Source organism: Medicago sativa, chromosome 3, assembly GCF_051527215.1.
Source record: "Medicago sativa cultivar Bolivia chromosome 3, Bolivia_mono, whole genome shotgun sequence".
NCBI classification, from domain to species: domain Eukaryota; kingdom Viridiplantae; phylum Streptophyta; class Magnoliopsida; order Fabales; family Fabaceae; genus Medicago; species Medicago sativa.
In genome coordinates this window covers 81,683,073-81,697,449 of record NC_140751.1, presented here as the reverse complement: position 1 = coordinate 81,697,449, position 14,377 = coordinate 81,683,073, and the positions used below count along the sequence as shown (strand labels likewise).

The 14,377-nt window shown below is 32.5% G+C and overlaps 1 protein-coding gene across 2 annotated transcripts; it reads left to right on the top strand.

The window, feature by feature from the left end:
• The first annotated feature begins 3,891 nt into the window (after window positions 1-3,891).
• On the top strand, window positions 3,892-7,780 carry LCR (Galactose oxidase/kelch repeat superfamily protein). Of its 2 annotated transcripts, none has more exons than XM_085754605.1 (2): window positions 3,892-4,096; window positions 6,381-7,780. In XM_085754605.1, the coding sequence occupies exons 1-2, from the start codon at window positions 3,954-3,956 to the stop codon at window positions 7,624-7,626; spliced, it is 1,389 nt and encodes a 462-aa protein (XP_085610731.1). In that variant the 5' UTR covers window positions 3,892-3,953; the 3' UTR covers window positions 7,627-7,780. The 2 variants fall into 2 exon arrangements, with proteins under 2 accessions (XP_085610731.1, XP_085610732.1); XM_085754606.1 differs by lacking the exon at window positions 3,892-4,096 and adding an exon at window positions 5,327-5,445.
• Window positions 7,781-14,377: the final 6,597 nt, after the last annotated feature.

Below are 14,377 nucleotides of genomic sequence, written 5' to 3'. Positions count from 1 at the left end.
CACAACTAGGGCAGATTGGAAAAAAAGCCCCTGCGAGTCTCCAAAGAGATCCGCCACTGTCTACGACTTAGCCAGCTTGTTTATTTTGCAATCTATGTTTAATCATGATCTGGTCATTTGGCGTGGATCACAATTCACAAGTTTGAAGATGACAAACATATCCAATTGTTGCGAGAATTTTTGTCACAAGTGGTATCACAAACACTCCGACATTCAAATCACTTTATGAATGAGGCGGGTTGTGAAAATTGTTTGGTAGTTGCAGAATATCAACTGACAATTATGATCGATGGGATACCGCGTGATCTTGATTAAAAGGTGATCAAGGCTGAGGAGAAATACATGCGTGCTCGTGGATCTGCATACTAGGTGTTATGTAATTTTTTTCCTTCATAAAAACTTACTTTTAGACAATGAAACAATGCCCATAAGGCACTAATTATCATTTACCTTAATTTGAAGTGAAATGAACCACATTCATGTCTAATTTTATGAACATGCATCCAATTTTCAGAGACACTACTATTTTTGTAATTTTTTTAATTTTAGGGAACGAGTAAAACTGTAAAAGGATTGGGAAAGATGAATGTGATTGTGAATGCACGTGAACGTAGAGGGGATGAAGTTGATCCATCCATATAACGCTGTGGGGTATGATTATGAATAATGAGTGAAAAGGTAAAGTGAAAACCAAATGGAAGCACTTATGCACACGTAAAAGAAGGGAATCCATCATAATCATCATCATCATCATCATGAGTATGACCATTAAGCAATGATACTACATTATATTACCCACCAAAAATCATATCCTCTCCCCCTTCATTTTCCTAGACAAAATGAAATCATTACTCACCGCAAAATATGCATCTCATTCCCTTCCTCCTTTGGTTTTTCACAAACCTAATCATTCCTTTATTTCAAAAGAAACCACTCTAGTCTCTAAACCCTTCTAGTATTATCCTTCCTTCTCATCATGATCATGATGAACATTGAACACCTCCTTATCATAATCATCCTATTCTTTTTTTCTTAAACTGCAAATCACATTCCCCGCTCCACCACTCTTCTTTCTTTAATTTCATTTTTAATTTATACTATTGCATTTGTTTTTGCTTCTTAGGTAGGATGTTGGTACAAATTGCGTAATCTTCTATTGTGTGCTAGCTTTGAACCACAACAAATGTGTTGAATTGTTCAATGTATTTGTGGAATTATTCTTCTAAGTTTTTAGATTTAGATTTTTTCAATGTATTTTGTGTTGGATCGCTCTATACAAAACTTTGATATGATTTCAATTGGACGCTATAATTGGATCTTCGAATTAGTTGGTCCTTAGACCGAACATTGAGTTTCATAAGTTTCTTAAAAAAAATAGAGTCCTCAATTTTTGAAAAATAAAAATAACTCTAACTCTTTAAGGATAAGATCCAATTTAGATTCTTAATTGGTTTAACCATAAAATTCTTAAATATTGCATGACATAGATTGACCCACTAACTTTTATAAAAAAGTTAAAAACCCAAAATTTTAATTATGTATTTGGAAATTTTTATTTTATTGTCACAATTCTTTTAACAACATTTAATTTTTTTTATTGACAAATATTAGTATATTAGTTATAATATTTTCTTCCTTCATATGATTCGAACCTTTGACTTTTACATTTTGGGAAATGCTAACTTATGCCTATAGGACACAAGATAAATATGTTAAAATAGAATTAAATAATAAATATATATTTATAAAATAAGTTTTTAAGATTTTAAGTTATGAATGCACAATTTCTAAAGTTAAATTTCTACATTTAAGTTAACATGACCATTTACTCTTTAAGAATCACACAATTCAATTGTGACAATTAAATTGAAACGATCCCTCAAAAAAAATTAAATTGAAACGAGAGTCGTTTTTTTTTTTTTTCTGCTGAAAATATAGTGGATAAGTTATTAAAGAAGAAAAAACAGGAACCGTGAGCAACCATAATCAGTACTTGTAATTATTCCACTCAATTGCATGGCACTTATGGCCATTGAATGGTAAAGGCAATGCCATCAAGTGGTTTTGGATGGGTATTTCCGTAATCATATACAGAAGAAAATAGATTCGGCTTGTGGGGAAATTCTACCGATGAAATCAACGAATAATAGAAGAAGGGGCCACGAAGATGCTTGAGACGCAATCTCATCCATTGATTTCAAATTGAATTATCGATTCACTAATCCATGGAGCAAGGAGGTCTCAAGTCTTGGTCAGCTGCTTTGATTTTTTTAGTTAGAAGAAATTATTGGAGTAAAGTAAAAGTATACTATTTTCACTTGATCATCATTAGAATACCAAGCTTATCTTTTCTTACACTATGAAGCTATATATCAAAAAATTATGTAGTATCACTAATTTATCTAGATATTGGCCTAAATGACTACACATACTTACATAAACACATACGAGATCGAAAATATGATGACTCGAATTCGAGCTCGATATTTCACGTAAAGTATATTCACAAGTTAAGATATTAAATTGTAACAACAAAGATATAATTTCTAATTTATACTATATTATACTGCATCTGTCATTTTTTATGAACACCATTAGAGATTTTTTTTTTGTCTCAACATACACTATTGTCAAATTATTAAACATATTTATTGTTTTTTCCTTCAAATTAAATTTCAACCCGTATTTACTATGAGTCCCAAAATATGATAAGTCGGTGTTTATTACTCCCTTGTTCTTTTAGCTAATTAATTGATGGATATATGGTTATCATTTAGGATTAACTGAGAGTAGTACTATAATGAATAGTATTATGAAAAGTTTTTGGATTGTCCTTCCTCCTTCGTCTCAACTTACGTTCTTTTAGCTAATTAACTGATGGATATATGATTATCACTTAGGGTTAATAGAAAGTAGTACTATAACAAATAGTTTGTCCTTCCTCCTTCGTCTCTCATCCAAAAAATAAAAATAACAAAATTTACTTGAAAAATTATTTTTGGACAATACAACTATTTTTTAAGTTGCACCACGATGTAAGAGTCACAAGCAACCACCGAGTAATGTGTTCGACATGCTAGGTAACATCGAGAGCTAAGCCCATAATTCTAATTTGGGAACATTGTATGAACTAAACTAATATTATGAATAAATCCTCCAATCCAATGACAATCACCATCTTACATTATAATTGACAGACCGACTTTGCACCCCTTTACAAACATAATCATTAACATGACACTTAGATCACCTAATTGAAAGACGCTTCCAATGAATAAACGTAAGTTGATATTAGATATCAATATCATCATCAAATTGGATTGGAGTTTCGTAATAAGCTTTAAACTCTTCCATGACCATGGATTAGGTGTGATGGAATGTCGTAGTTCACCTTTTATGGCAAATTACCATTAATATTTTTTTTATGTTTTGGATTTTTCACAAATTACATCCATTAGTAATTCTTTATTTTTTTTCACACCATCAAAACTTCAAAAGTAATTCTATTCGATTCGATTCGTGTTATTATACTATGCATATCTCATGTAAAAAGATACTTGATAAAATTTTTAAAAAGAGAATAAAGGGAGAGATATTCAATTAGGACAAATGTTGAAGAATATATATATAAAAAAAAAGAAAGAAGGGGGAATGGTATATATCCTTCCTTGCCTTCCCATTGTTGAAAGTGATGATGATGATGATGATTACAATTAACAAATCAAAAACAAAAAAGCAGACTAGCGCACGGGCGATTGAGTATATAGATAGTAGATAGTTTACTACTTACGGATGAGTAAAACAAAACTCCGTTTGCTTGGAAACGTGGTTTTACACGAGCGGGTAAAAAAAGGAAGAAGGATAAGAAGAGTAGAGATAGAAAGAGAAAGGAAAAAGGTAAGTGTGTGTGTTATTATTAGTAGAGGAAATCGGGGGGAGGGGGGCATTAGCGCATGGAAGGGCTGGCCATGCTGAAGCAGCTCATCGGTCAGCTTCAGCAACTTCTCGACTCTCATCATCATTCTTCTTCTTCTTCTTCCATTCTTCAACAGCAACCTTCTCATCAAACTATCTTCCTTCAACATCACCCTCCCAGGTTAGTTTTCCCTCTCTTCTCTTTCTCTCTTTTAGATCTATTTTCACTTTTAATCTAATCAACTTTCATTTTTCCTTTTGCATCGCACGGGTAGACCTCTAGTTTTGGTGAATCATTTTTATGTATATTTTTTTATTTTTTTTTATTTCATTTTGATTTATCTTTGAAGCGAATTAAGCAGTTAGGTAGGTAAGTTAGGTTGTTTGTGTTCTGCTCTGTATGTAATGCGTGACTGTGGGATTTCATTTCAACGCACTCCCAATTATTCTTTTATTTATTTATATTTATATTTATGCTTCTAATTCCATTCCAAGGATGCCCTAAAATGCAACAATTCCTAATTTCTGTAAGTTTTTTGTGTCATGTTTCTTAATTCTCTCACGCTTTTGTATTTTCTCGCAATCACTTTCTTTATCTGTTTCTAATCCCCCCCCCCCCCCCCCCCCCCAATTTTATATTTTTGATGTTCTTCTCATTGTTGCTTATTTTCTATTGGTTGACAATCTCCTTGATCCTGTGGTGGTTTGGGTTTGGTACATAATTTTACATAAAATCAGGGAAAATGGAATTGGTGGACTTGAATGTTGGATTCTAATTAAGAGTTTTTCATTATTTCATGCTATATACTAAATTTTAGAGAGAACTAGTATACGGCCTTTTTTTTCTTGTCGTTAAGCGTATTCTTTCCATAAATAGCATGCTTTTAAGTCAAGATTCTTGATATTGTGAAATATTACCGCCAAATACGGCTGATTTGGCCGTAATTGTGTTTTTTGTTTGTTTGAATTGAGTATCATTTGCGGGCAACTGCAGAGACTAATCCCTCGAACTAGGTAGAATCGCAATGGGTTGCACAACGCTTTCTCAAGAGATTTAACATTTTTGCATTCCTAGGGCTAAACCTCTGGTTAACCTGGAAGGTAGCCCTCTCCATCTCATCCAAGTACTCTTGGGTGGCCGTAATTGTGGTTGCAAAGATGTTGAAGAGATGTAAAAAAATCTTTATAATGCAAACGGAATTTGCAGTTGTTGATCGATTTTAAAACCTTATTTGGCAGCAAATGAGCTTCTCAAAGATCGTTGTCGGATTATTTCGTTCTGTTTGATTATTTGGCTTAACTATCACATATGTTAATATTTGAGCATATACGTATCCTGCTTGTTTTGTTTTGGTTGACATTTTTCGGTAAAGATCAATTTACTGGATTTTGCATTGTTTCTTTGTCATAGCGTCGTGCATAGGAAAGCTTTGTATTGCAAGTGCACTTTAATCACGTTCCTTGTGTGGTCAAGTTGATATAATTGCGTGGATGATTATTTATACATTCTAACCATTCGTTCAGGCTCAGGTACTATATTGTAGTTAGATATCATTTTATCTCATAGAAATGAACATTAGATTCCTAAATAGCACATACCATTTACTTCTTTTTGAAATAAGATGCTAGAGAATAAATATATTTGCTTTATTACACATTGAACATGTATATCGTGGGCATTTCTAGTTGTTTCAGATAAACTTGATTACAAAAATTTAATTTGATTAAAATTGAGTTTGAAGGGAAGTGATTTAAATCTAGGTACTTTACTCTAACACCAAGGTTGTTAATGCAATTTTTCCGTCTAATACAAAAGTGGTTTTTTGTAACTTCTAATCAAATTTTGTCAAAAAAAAAAACTTCTAATCAAATTGAGATTTGGGGGCGAAACTAATGTTGATTTTTTAAGGGTTTGAACACGAAACCAAACATGCTACAAATATGGTAACATGAAATTATAGTGTATAAAGGTCATTTTGAAAATGCCTATTTTGGCACCTAGGGAACCTTTGTCAAATCAGATTAGAGAGTTGATGGGGAAAGTTCTACGTGGTATTTCTTAAGTAGATTAATCTAGTGTATGGATATCCATCTTTTAAATTAATTAAGTTATATAATTACACATACGGACTAGCATGTACACATTTTTTAGACAAGCTTGAACTGATGCTCTTTAAAATCATCTTGATTCTTGAAATATGAAGTTTCATCTAACCTGACATTTACTTTGATGTCTTTTAGCTTACATGCAACATTCCTAGGTATAAATTATCCTGATCGCATGGGCTCAGTCTGCATGTTTTTAGAGTGAAGTGTCATTTTGTATTTATTTGTTTTGTTCTGTAATTTGCTTTTCAATTTTTCCTTTCTATCTGTTGTGAATCCTGCTGATGTCCCTGTAAATGTTGGTTTTTCTACTTGACATGGGGAAGCTTACCAAATATTTTTGTTTATCCATTTTGCAGATGGACCTCCTTTGACCTCGAAGATAGCTCTGTAGATGACTGTTGTGGCCTTGTAATGGCAGCTGGAAAGTCTCATAGTTTTAGGATGTCAGAGCCTCTGAAGCCTCCACCCGCTAAGAAGCCTCGAAGAGATCGAAGCAGGGGCAAATCATCAGGAAGATCCAGTACAAGTGAAGTTATGGAACAAGAAATATGGAAAGATTTTCCTGAAGATTTATTTGAGGCTGTAATTGCACGACTTCCCATTGCCGCGTTTTTCCGCTTCCGCTCTGTATGCCGTCAATGGAATTCCTTGCTGGCTTCTCAAAGCTTTTCTAAGCAATGTGCGGAAGTCCCGCAAGAAAATCCATGGTTTTACACCATAACCCATGAAAATGTGAATTCAGGAGCCATGTATGACCCTTCTTTGAAAAAGTGGCATCATCCGTCTATATCACCACTGCCCACAAAGTTGATTGTTTTGCCAGTGGCTTCTGCTGGGGGTTTAGTTTGCTTTCTTGACATTGGCCATCGTAACTTCTATGTATGTAACCCACTAACTCAATCCTTCAAGGAGTTGCCAGCTCGGTCAGTTACGGTCTGGTCTCGCGTTGCTGTAGGGATGACAGTGAATGGAAATTCAATCAGTTCAGGCTACAAGATCCTATGGGTGGGTTGTGATGGAGAATATGAAGTTTATGACTCGGTGAAAAACTCTTGGAGTCGTCCAGGAAACATGCCTGGAAGTATGAACCTGCCATTGTCCCTTAACTTCAGGTCGCAAACTGTCTCTATTGACAGTACCCTATACTTCATGCGTTCAGATCCAGAAGGGGTTGTTTCCTATGATATGGCAACAGGGGTTTGGAAACAGTACATAATCCCAGCGCCACTACATTTGACTGACCACACTCTAGCTGAGTATGATGGTCAGATCATGCTTGTGGGCTTGCTCACAAAGAATGCAGCCACGTGTGTATGCATATGGGAGCTGCAGAGAATGACACTCTTGTGGAAGGAGGTAGACAGAATGCCAAATATATGGTGCTTGGACTTTTATGGTAAGCACGTCAGAATGACTTGCCTAGGGAACAAAGGCTTGCTCATGTTGTCCCTGAGATCGAAACAAATGAATCGGTTGGTTACTTACAACATAGCAAGGAAAGAATGGCTGAAGGTTCCTGGGTGTGTGGTGCCGAATGGGAAGAAACGGCAGTGGATAGCATGTGGTACTGCATTTCATCCATGCTTGACCGCGGTGGCTTGAATTTCCTTGTACCTTACAGCAACGACCTGCCACTTTTTTGCTCGTCTTGTGGTTCCTTGCCATTTGCAGGTCTTATTAGGTGTTGTTGTACCTAATCCCAGCGTTCCTCTCTGGTTTAACAGAGTAGATGAAAAATAATTTGGGTTTGTGGTGATTTATGTTTCTTTATGCTTGCAAGCATGTGAACATTGCTTTGATTTCATGTTACAAATACCTTGCTATCCTATAATACCTTTGATAAAAGGTGATATAAAACTGCAGTTTCTTTCTGTATTCAATAACTGAATGGTTTTCTTGTGCTTATACCATATTTGTGCTTTGGGGACAAAAAATTGGATGGAAGAATGTTCTATTTTATTTTTATTATTTCCATGTAAATTATTAATATTTTGATTGTCAAATTGAAGCAGAGAACAGCTCTGTTATGACAGTTATTGAAACCAAATTACGACCCTTCTGGGGTCTAGTCATCAAGATTTATCAGATTTGAAGAAGATTCTCGTTAAATATAGAACGGGGCTTCATGATTTTCGCACATACATTTAACGAGAATTCAGACGATTCGTTCCGATTCACATTCTTGGGACATTCTGAGCCCTGTATATTGTATACGAAATGTTCTGCTACGCACAAACGGATTCGATGAACATTTAAAAGTTCATTGTGCAGATAATCTTTGTTCATGGTTAGGCTTTTGCCAACATAATAGAGTTTGAACACGCAGCCAGTTTATTATGTAGTCAAATGGTGTTGATTTGCATTTTTACTTGACACGGATAAATTTAAGTGATAAGAGTAGCTTTCAATACTTTTATTGGAATAATTTAGAAAGGAAAAAAAAAAACTCCATTTTAGAGATATCTTTTCCTCATTGTTGAACATTGACAGTCAAATACCGATAGTCACACGATCCATTACGTGTTCTGATCAAGATTCTTTTGTAGAAACAACTTAATTTGCAGTTCATAACATAAATGTTTATCATGATAAGTGTTTATGTAAAACTATTTATAAAACCAAAGAAAGAATGAAGTTACATAGCATTCATTTGGATTGACTTTTGGTTACATATTCTTTGCGTCCCAATGTAAATTCAACTTAAATCTTGTGAAGCTAAAAATTGAAGGTTCAAGTGAACGTGCCTTTGGGTGGGAGATCATCGTGGTTCCAAACAGCTTAATAAGCTATTTTGGATAACTTTATAAAAAGAAAGCTGAAAACAGTTTATAAACATGACATAAATTATTTTCATTTGTTCTCTCAAAACAGTTTCACAAATACTCATCTCAATATAAATGAATAAAAATTAGATCGGTGAAAACAAAATATTTTTTCTAGATAAAGTTAGCTGCCATTATACTTCCAATAATTTTGAGTTATATGTCTTGCTTTACACAATCCTTAGCAAAATGGAATCAGCACACAAGTTAAAGTGTATATAGTTATTCGATTATGTAACAAAAAAAAGTAAAAAACTGTAATACTATATACGAAAGTTTTGAACTAACTCGACTTAAATGATTCAATTATGTAAAATCAACCATATATAAATAAAAAGTAAAAATATTTTCAATTATAATAATCGAGTCAGTTCATGAACTAAATCGAATTATATATTGCTCAAATTCAGCTCTTTATTAGACAAACTCAATTTTCTTCTCAAGTTCAATTCATTTGGTTCATAAGTCAAACTCAACAAATTAATTGTCAAATATTCAATTATGTTTAAGTTGTCTCAGTTCATTCTCTATCGTTGAAAGTTTTTATAAAAAGTGGGAAAAGATAATTACTTATAAAAGTGTGGGATGCAAATATTAAGTATGGGAGTGTATCTATTAATCCATTGCAAGGCCAGACTCCAAGCCGAATACCAACATTTATATTCCATTAATCTTAAAAAAAAATCAATTATATTCCATTAAAAAACATCAATTTTTAAGATTTGTTGCTAAAAAAAAAAAAGATTTGTTGGTCGTAACTTCCTAAGAAAAAGGGTTTTGGATAATCTCGAGTTGATTATGATGAATGCAAAGTATAACAAATAATTATTTTTATCAACGATGGAACTCAAATTCTTCCGACCAATTTGACCTTAAGGGTATGAGGGAGATGTTTTTAATTTTTCTTGTTTGGTTTGATTGTTTGAGAAGGGAAAGGATAAGAGAAAAATTGGGGAAATTTAGAGGAGATAGAGTTTTTTTTTTTTTTATAGCAAAGACAAGCTTAATGTATTTCATTAATAATCATAGGTTACAAAGCATGTGGTACATAATAAAAAAATACGGTGCCTAGGGTGAGATAAGGATGCTCTAGTTATGCTATGTGCAACTTTATCTGCTTGTCATCGAATAAGCAACACTACAAACGCGTTGTGGAAGGTAGATGAATAGATTATGGCATTTGCAAGGGACTTGTTCGTTTCAAACATAATATCGTGGAAACCGACAGAAATATTGTACTGATCGCTTCAAGCAATGCGATGGCTTCCGTTTTAGAACAGATACAGAGAAGTATAAGTTGGCGGATTTCCCCGTCGAGAAATGACCCTCAGAGTTCCGAAAACATATTCCATATCCTGTTGAATTATTATGGAAAGTTGTTGCACCCACGTTACACTTAATAATGTCAACCGGTGGTTTTACCCAAGAGGTAAGATACCCCGCATTCGGTACTTGGGGTTTAACTCTTTTCATATGGCTTCATTCATGCATCTTTTGCTCAAGAGACAATGAAGGCAGAAGGTGTGTCTGAAGACTCCCAGAGTTTAGTGTTTCGAGATTCTTCCGTAAACTCCAAAGTAAGATAAGAGATTTTTGTTGTTGATAAGTAGATAACCTATTAAGAAAATCAAACAAACGTAGTAGTGAAAAATTTGAGAAATTTAGAGGAGATAAAGTTTATTGAATTAAAGTTTGGACTTCTACCCTTTTATTTGACAAAATATCAAATATTAAAAGGGTGAAAAATGTAAATATACATTTTTTTCTCTGTTAATATCAAAATATCAAATATTTACATCCCTTCATCAAACCAAACACAACTTATGTATTAAGTTCATCACCTCTCTTTCCCTTACCCTCATGTCTCCTTCATGAAACCAAACAGACCATAACCGAAATTCATTAATCACTTGTATTCAACCACTTTTTATCAAACGGTAAGACACAATTTTCTTTAAAAAAAATACAAAATTTACAAACAATTTAATAGGTTGGAATTTTTTCTAGACTGTCCAATTCCGTACTGGTAAGCTTTTAATTCGTCAAGTCCAAATATTACAACTCTATTGCTTGAATGCATGCATGAATTAGGTCAGAAAAAACAGACAAGCTAGTTGTGTATTTAGGACCAAATTCAAACAAGGTCGTCAGTGCTCACAAAGCTATGTCACCATCTTTCACTTGGAATATAAAAGGGCAACGTCCCTACTTAAAGGAAGAAAACAATCGAAACTTAATTAGGCAAGACAACACCAGAAACAATATTCATTTTCCATTCACAAATCAATGGCCTCCAATCAGGAAGTGGGCACGGCTATTAAGTTCACACCTTGGCTTTGTTTGTCTTTCAAATTGTTCTTTTGTTACTACAATGTATTGTTTTTTTGGACAGATTAGTGTTCTCTTGAAAATGTATCCATGGTTTTAAGTTCACACCTTTGTCTGTCTTTTAAATTGTTCTTTTGTCACTATTGTGTATTGTTTTTTGGGACACATACATTAGTGTTCTTTTATGTGGGGATCTTATTATAGTTGATATTTACAAATATTTTAAAATGTAAATTGTAGTACATTAACTTGAAGTTCTATCACACAATTTTTCAATTTCATGATAATTTGTTGGATTCAAGTGTGAGTAATTAGTTTTGTATCAATCATCAAGAGAGATTATTGCTTATGCGCATATGTAAAAATCTCAAGTTGATGAGTCATCATATTTTCAAATGATAGTTATGATACATGTTTATTTTGTCCAGTCTTATCTTATTTTTATTAAGCTCTATCATATCTTGATAGTTTAAAAAAAAAAAAGACTTAGATAAAATGTACAATAATTTGTACCCAAAAAAAAAAAATGTACAATAATGGGTTTTCAATAACTAAGAGATTGAGTTTTAAGTGGTTCATGACATTTATTTAAGATAAATTATTTGGGATAATTCAAATTCGATTTTTGATTGAAACAATTTTCAATGAACTTTAGTTACATTTTGATCAAACATCAAATTACTCGCATTTTTTTCTTAGCAACTCGAAAGTTTAACCTAAGAAAGGATTACTGGATTCTGGAAGGAGCAAAACTTTAAAAATAAAAATGTTGTGTGATCAAAGCAAAAACACTTTCATAATTTGGTGATTGCTTGTGAATCCACATAATTCTTACCAAACACTACTTCATTATTAGTAAAAGTGGTAAGATTAGCAAGCAAACGTCCAATACCATGATATTTTAATATTCAACAATCAACACTGCATGTTATGGTTTAATCTTTAAAGTAAACTTTAAAACTAAAAAGCAAGCCGTGAGTGCACCTAATCTCACTTAATACATCACCATAATAATAATTAAAAACTCAAAGCTGTCCCCATTTTTTTGTCAAAAAAACTCAAAGCTGTCCCACTTCAGGCGCCGTCTACGGTGGGAGACCTTGATAGGTCTCCTACCGGTGAGAGACCTTATTTTTTTTGCAAAATGAATGGAGCCATTGGATTAAATCCAATGGTTGAGTAAAAAAGGACAAAAATGATGCTTTTGTTATTTCATTCTTAAATTAGGGGTATTTTGGTAAAAGCGATAATAAATTTAAAATATTAAAATAATTTACCGAAATTTTTCGAAAAAAAATGAAATAATTTTTTAAAATTGAAATTTTCGTAAAAAAATGAAATAATATATCGAAATTTTTCGAAAAAAAATGAAATAATTTTTTAAAATTGAAATTTTCGTAAAAAAATGAAATAATATATCCAGATTTTTCGAAAAAAAATGAAATAATTTTTTAAAATTGAAATTTTCGTAAAAAAATGAAATAATATATCCAGATTTTTCAAAAAAAATGAAATAATTTTTTAAAATTGAAATTTTCGTTAAAAAATGAAATAATATATTTTCAAAAAAAATCAGATTTTTTAATGATTTTCAAAATTATATATTCCATTTTTTTTCATTTTTCAAAAAATTATATAATTTTCCATTTTTTTCATTTTTTTTTCATATTTTGCAAGGAAAAAAAAAGGAGGTCTCTTACCGGTAGGAGACCTATCAAGGTCTCCCACCGTAGCCTTTGCCCCCACTTCAATGCCGTGCTGTGCCTAATTTAACACGTAAGGTAAAGTTTACTTACAGATCAATACCCACTAAAAGGGAATTAGAGGAAATTAACCTTAACTTGAGTTTGTGAAGATTAATTAGGAGTTTGCGACTTTCTTGGCAATTTCTATTTAAAGTATTCGTCACGAAATTTGTAATTATTTTAGCTTAGGCCTAATACATGATGTTACTATTATTTTTTTAATAATAATAAGATAGAGAAAGAGGTTAATAAAGAGTTTAATAATTTTGTGCTGATGGTTTCATCTTTCAAACATCAACATCTGGAGCCAGTTTGCAATGCACTAATGTTAATAAAGCCCCCTCAATAATGTTGTTGACACCCATTGTCCAATATGTTTTGTCCTATACGGTAACCAATCAATGAAAGTAAAAAAAAATATTTTCAATGCAATCAAGCTGGCCGTTTTTACTTGTTTGGGGATTTCACTTATACCTGGATGTTCTTTGGTCAATGATAACACTTTATGGTGAAGGGAACTTGTGAGATGCTTTTTGCCATTATAAAAATTGAAATTAATTTCGACCCCGTCAATAATCACCAGCAGGTAGAATTCCATCATAACTCCGCATCTCAATTACTATGTCTAATTGAGATCCTTAACCAAAAATATTAAAAATATAGTGTTTCAACATCTGCAAAGGTCTAAGACGAATTTTAAATAAGTGAGGTTTATAAGGTTCGAACTTTAAAGTCTGTATATAACAATGCATTGTCCTCAATGAGCTATGCTTACATGAAAATCTAATATTACCTTTTTAATTGACAATATACTCAACCTTTGTTGAGAGAATGTTATTTTTAGATATGATTATATTTTTTTACATTTTTTTTATAGTTATTGTAGTTACTCCCTCCGTCCCAATTTATTTGACCCCTTCGCTCATTTCACACAGATTAAGAAAAATGTATAAATAAAGGGGAAAGTGGAATATATTGTATTGGGAATGATAAAAGTAGTATTATTTAGTGTTATATTGTATTGGAAATGATGAAAGTTATATTGAAAATTGAAATGACTCAGTTATTTTGGGACACTTTTTTTTAGAAAATGGGTCAGATATTCCGGGACGGAGGGAGTACTATTTAAAATCATTCATCTAACTTTGTTACATCGATTTACACAAAGACTTTTACACTTAAGTTCTAGTAATTCAGACTAACTACCACAAATACTAATTCATACGTCTCTTCTTCCTTTTGTTTTACACTAATTCATGTCAATGTCAAATGTATATATAGTACATAGAAACAGTGAAAAGGTTATGGTTATGCACATGCACTCATGCTTAGTTGTTATTTTTTTTTACTCCCTTTTATTTTTTCCTTGTCTGTCATTTTATAGATGCAAGTATGCAACAATGATTGAAACAACAATGTTTGCATATCCATTTTTGTTTTCACAATGAGCCCTTCGAA